Source organism: Branchiostoma belcheri, unplaced genomic scaffold, assembly GCF_001625305.1.
Source record: "Branchiostoma belcheri isolate BF01 breed outbred unplaced genomic scaffold, Haploidv18h27 scaffold34, whole genome shotgun sequence".
NCBI classification, from domain to species: domain Eukaryota; kingdom Metazoa; phylum Chordata; class Leptocardii; order Amphioxiformes; family Branchiostomatidae; genus Branchiostoma; species Branchiostoma belcheri.
In genome coordinates, this window is record NW_017803954.1 from 1,643,058 (window position 1) to 1,649,057 (window position 6,000).

Consider the following 6,000-nt stretch of genomic DNA (forward strand, 5'->3'; position numbering starts at 1 on the left):
CCATAGTTCAGAGTTTTGTGACATACAGCTGCCAGCTGTTGACATTCATCAGATTTTTAAACATTCATCAGTTTTTTTTAAACGAATTAGTCCATAGGATGTTAAGATGTGGACCATTGTTCTTGATCTAAAACTAAAAGAGCAAGGCACATCAGGGCTCTGAGCATTGAAAGATGTCAGAAGCAAGACTGGTTAAATCTCCATCTTGTACAAGCTCTTATTTGCGATATTTTGCGAGTTGTGTGAGACTGAGTCTGTGCTGTCTGTGTACAGGCAGGACTGCCAGTGCGAGGCCCTGACCCAGTACTCCCGAGCCTGTGCTCACCGACGGATAGAGATGGACTGGAGGCGCACGGACCTGTGCTGTAAGTATGGGAACTAGAAATGGGTGCTGTGAATATCAAGGGCCATGTGCCACCGCACAGCACTGCCTGCAAAGCTTGGCAATTGATTATGCAGGCTAAACAATTTGTGGGGAAGAGGACTTGAAATATGGGGAATGCAATATGCTGTAAGAGTAAAAGGAGTATTAGTGTTATGCTATACATACATGTATACATGATAGTTGTATGTTGGGGTGGCAGTGTGTTGTAAATTGAGCAGAGTTAGGCTTCCCTTGGTCTGTCTATATTGGATGGAATACTGTAACTAGGTACTTTTGTGGGCAGATAGACTGCCCCTATGGCCTATGGCTATGGGACTGAGTAAGATTGAGTGAGTGACTGACTGCATGTACACCATCATAGGAGAAGAAGATCATAGGAAAGCTTAGTACCTGTTCAGTTTGTCTGTTTCTTGCTGCTTATTCATGTATTCTTGTATTCTGTAGACCGTGGTTGCCCTGCCACTATGGTGTACACAGAGTGTGCCAGCTCTTGCCCTCGAACATGCAGGTTTGTACAAGCTATTCTATAACTACAAGTGGACAGAAGGGTATCCCATGGTTTCACACAAAGTCTGAGCATGTTAGAATTATTTCACATAAAGAAATCACTGTGAAAGAGTGCTTTCTTGTACAAGATAGCTACAGAATGATTTGGATAGCTTTTCAGCACCAAGGAGAAATTACACACAACACTAAAGCAACCGTTTTTTGTCTTACACAATTCAAGTACAATGGCGTGTAGCTATTTCTTCTACAACTGTATGGGGAAGTTTACCCACATATTACATGCATTAATTTACACTGTCTGATACATGTAGGTCTTCTTGCAGTAATACAACATGTATCTTCTTCCCAATGTTTGGATGTAAGTTTATCTGTCAGGCATTATTCTTTTACAGAATTGATAGTGGGACTTAGCAGATTTACCAATTTTCCTTCCCTTCCACAGAAATTCCCAAGGTGACTATGACTGTGATGACCATTGTGTGGATGGCTGCTCGTGCCCAGAAGGGACACTGTGGGACGAGGGTTCCCTGCGGTGTGTTGTGGAACAGGAGTGTCCCTGTACCCACCTGGGTGTGGAGTACGCACCTGGAGCAAACATCCCTGACAACTGCAACCAAGCGTGAGTCTTAACATGCCCTCATAATCAGCTGAACCAAGTAACAAAATGTGTCTCATACATTTTGTACATTGTATCTAGACACAGTGCATTGTAGGATTGTTTAGAGTATTTGGACAGCCTTAAAGAGTACTTTGCTTTATTACTTATGAGTACATTGTACTTACATGAATGCCTTTTTTGTGTGCTAGACCAGTGGACACTATATCTTACACTGTGAAGAAGTAGGTCCCTTTAAACAGTAATTTTTGGTGGACATCTCTTTGACATTTGTATGGATGGAACATTGTGACCTTAATATGTTGTCTTCACTTTAGCTACTGTGTTGCTGGCCACTGGGTGAGGACAAACTCGGAGTGTGATGCCACCTGTAGTATCCGTGGGGACCCCCACATCACCACGTTTGACAAGCGTTCCTACCAGTTTGCTGGGGTGTGCCAGTACATCGTGGCGAAGGACTTTGTTAACGGGAAGTTCACTCTGCTGGCCGACCAGCAGCCGTGCGGGGATGACGACACCAGCTCCTGTATCAGGTGATTTTCACTGGACCAACACCAGACTGGTCTCTTCAAATCTGAATAAATATTAGATAAGATTGGAAATCAAATAACCCAACACATGTTAACATTGTTACATGATACTATTAGACAAAATGACCATAACATACTATATTAGAAGTATATTTGCATGTATTCTTGTTCAACTGATGGTGACTTTTTTGTACATTTGTAGAAAAGTAGAAAAATATTTTGAATAAATAATAAAGTGACCATATGAGTGTCACCACATTTTCAGTTGAGCTTGTAAGGAATGGTTAAACTGGTTGCCATGTATTCCAGTATAATGCTAACCACACCTACTTTCTTTGAGATGGCATTATGAATCATTCCAGGTCAGTGACCCTGATTGTTGGGGGAAACACAGCCGGCAGGATCAAGCTTCACCAGCACGGTGTTCTGTCTGTGGGCCACAGCGACGTCCACATACAGCTGCCGTATCACAACGGTAGGTTTTTCTGCTTTGAATTTGAATGCTAGTTTCTGTACAGACCTGTGCCATATGACAGGAGCTGACTAAGAGATAGAATCTGTGATGAACTACATGGTTGTGTGATTTAAAATGGAGTAGTTTTCATACTACCTTGTTTAATGTATTATGTGAAACAGTGAAAGTATTTTGTGAAAAAGTTCATTCATTTGATGATTTCTACTTAAGATCATTGGTGCAATTCAGAGATCAGTTTGTCTTATCGTAAGGGTACACATGTATATACATTTTGCATAAGAAGTACAATGTATGTTGTAAACAGTTAGTGAATGTAGATAATCTATAACTTGTTGATTGTGAGGCCATTTTTGTATTCCTCCCAAGTTTATCCCTTAACAATATATATAGCCACCAGTTAGTTGGCCAATCTTGGCAGTATGTACATGTATGTTAGCCAATATATAGATAAATATGGCTGTTTCCTACTGTACAGATGATGTGAGTGTCCGTCGTCTGTCGTCCCTGTTTGTGGAGGTCACGACCAGCTTTGGGCTGACAGTGCAGTGGGACGGAAAAAGTCGTCTCTACACCACTGTAAGGAATCTTTTCTCCCTTCTCCTGTATTCTGCACAGCAGTCAGTGCATACATACTGTTGTGATGATTTGGGACCTAAAAACAAGTTAAAAGACAAGGAAAAAATGTTCTAGGAAAACAATTATAGTGACTTACAAAAACACGTATGACAGATGTACACACATAGCAATTTCTAGAACAGTTCACCATACATTGAATACAACATTTTTACCTTCAATAAACACAACCAATTCAGGTAAACAAACAAAAGACACAATGACCTAACATGTAACATTACATGTTTGCCCTGAACTGAATTACATTTTTCTCCCCGCTTCAGGTGACCCCCGACCTCAAGGGACATACTAAAGGCCTGTGCGGTACTTTCAATGACAACCAAAATGACGACTTCACCACACGTAGTGGTGTCATCGTTGCGAACATTGCCGAGTTTGGAAACTCCTGGAAGGTGTCTGCTGACTGTGAGGATCAGCCTGTGGTGACCTCTGGCCTTCAGCTGGGACCGTGTGCTATCAACACACAGAGAGGTGAGAGCCATGTCATTACCACTACGATCAGTGTGCATTACATGCAAGTGATTAAGAAATGTAAAATCCATTTTTCTGAGTTTGAAACATCCTAAGGAAGATGACTTCTATTTTTCGACACAATATCGTTCACAAATTCATGTCAATGTTGATGATTACATAACATTTTCATTCAATCTGTTCTATTCAGCGGGATATGCTAGACAGCATTGTGGTCTGATGAATGGAGGCAGTTTTGAGGCCTGTAACCGCCTGTTGGAACCAGCGGCGTACATAGCAGCCTGCGAGTACGACGTGTGCCAGTGTCAGGATGGAGATGACTGCCTGTGTTCTGCCATCGCCCACTACGCCAGGGAGTGTGCACAGCTGGGAGCTGTGGTCAACTGGAGGACAGAGGGAAACTGTGGTATGTCCTTACTCTTACATTGATAGGGAAGGCAGCAATGTCAAGAGAAATGAAGCAGCATTTTTGCCAGATAATCTGTATAACCTTAAAGCTGTTTTATCCTAGTAAATATATTCCACAAATTTCCAAGTGTTTGGTGATGACTGACCAAGGCTGCCCTTTTTTGAATCGTACATGCAGAAAATGTATAAAACTGTGTTCACAATAAAATATCATGCATTGGAGGGTGTTCAGTATCAAGGACAGGCATGTTTTTGTGAGAGGGTGTGTGTGTTCAGTACCAAGGACAGGCACATTTGTGTGAGAGAGGGAGTGTTCAGTACCAAGGACAGGCACAATTGTGTGTGAGAGGGAGTGTTCAGTACCAAGGACAGGCACATTTTTGTGTGAGAGAATGTTCAGTACCAAGGATAGGCATGTTTGTATGAGAGAGGGAGTGTTCAGTACCAAGGATAGGCATGTTTGTATGAGAGAGGGAGTGTTCAGTACCAAGGACAGGCACATTAGTGTGAGAGGGGGAGTGTTCAGTACCAAGGACAGACACATCTGTTTGAGAGGATCTCGACTTTGGATAACACCTTTATTTTGCTGTGCTTGTCCATGTGTAGTTGAGGAGTGTCCCCAGGTGGGACAGGTGTGGCAGGAGTGTGGCTCCGCCTGTAGCTCCAGCTGTCGGTACCTGTCCGAGCCAGACTCCGGCTGTACCGAGGACTGCGTGGCCGGCTGCAACTGTCCACCTGGCCTGTACCAGTCCGAGAGCGGGGCCTGCGTCCCTCAGGAGGAGTGCCAGTGTTTCTACAAAGGGGAGGTGTATCAGCCACAGACTTCCTCTGTGCTGGGCAACGAAATATGGTGAGTCAGGGGCAACACTGGAATAGTGTAAATGGTGGACTCAGCCAGCCCATCTATTGGAAAGGGTTAGACTTCTGAGAAGAATTAAAATCTGCATGTCTGCAGTTCAAAGCAGAGGGCAGCATGCATGAGCTGGTACAAAATATTGTGCTATAACTAGCTACTGGTAGTGCTGCCACATTTTTAATCAATCGTACGAGAATTTTGGTCAACATAGTGTTTGGAATATCATCCTCCCTTCTGCCTTGTCCCCCCAATGACTAGGTCAAGGGACAAGGTACAAAATGTAGGTAGGTAGGTAGTGTTTGCATTCATGATACCTTTTATCTGAAAGTTGAAGTTCACTATAACAGATGCACTACATACATCTAAGAACAATCATAGAACAAAAATTGCACAGATATTGATTCTTCTAACAGTTACAAGTGCTTTGTTAATATTTACTTGACCGTATCATTTTTGCTAAGTGTGACAAATTTATTGCGGATTGACAACATGCTGTAGGAGGGCAGGTCTCTTGATAACTGATTCATCGTGTTTCCTCTACAGCTTCTGTGAGAGTGGTGTAATGAGCTGTGAGGAGCGGACGTTCTCAGGTAAGTTTTAGTGCTCTCATCTCCTTGTCCTAAATGTTGTACCTTTTCCTCTATCTGTTTTGTTATGTTGTACAGTTTGTCATATCAATGGCATACCTATTGGAGGTCACTGTGATAGATGTATTTCTATCATGGTATTCAACCTGATGCCATGTTTTGTGCAGAGAACAACTGTACTGCTGGGATGGAGTACTTTGACTGTGAAGGAGCAGCCCCTGGGCAGATGGGAAAAGCCTGTGAAGAGACGTGTGGAAACATCGGCATGGAATGTCTGGCAGAGCAGTGTGTGTCAGGTGGGTGAACAGTGTGTCAGGTGCATGAACAGTTTGTGTCAGGTGGGTGAACAGTGTGTCAGGTGCATGAACAGTTTGTGTCAGGTGGGTGAACAGTGTGTGTCAGGTGGGTGAACAGTGTGTGTCAGGTGCATGAACAGTGTGTGTCAGGTGGGTGAACAGTGTGTCAGGTGCATGAACAGTTTGTGTCAGGTGGGTGAACAGTGTGTGTCAGGTGGTGACCAGTGTGTCAGGTG

At 43.3% G+C, this 6,000-nt stretch overlaps 1 protein-coding gene across 1 annotated transcript in view; it reads left to right on the forward strand.

Moving 5' to 3' along the window:
- Positions 1-6,000, forward strand: part of LOC109475426 (mucin-5AC-like) — a 53,593-nt gene that overhangs the window by 22,112 nt on the left and 25,481 nt on the right. Inside the window, 11 exon segments of the mRNA XM_019776029.1 lie at positions 274-365; positions 830-893; positions 1,335-1,511; positions 1,826-2,041; positions 2,401-2,513; positions 2,989-3,089; positions 3,410-3,617; positions 3,808-4,023; positions 4,632-4,875; positions 5,425-5,471; positions 5,636-5,764. Coding sequence (XP_019631588.1) covers positions 274-365; positions 830-893; positions 1,335-1,511; positions 1,826-2,041; positions 2,401-2,513; positions 2,989-3,089; positions 3,410-3,617; positions 3,808-4,023; positions 4,632-4,875; positions 5,425-5,471; positions 5,636-5,764 — 1,607 coding nt within the window.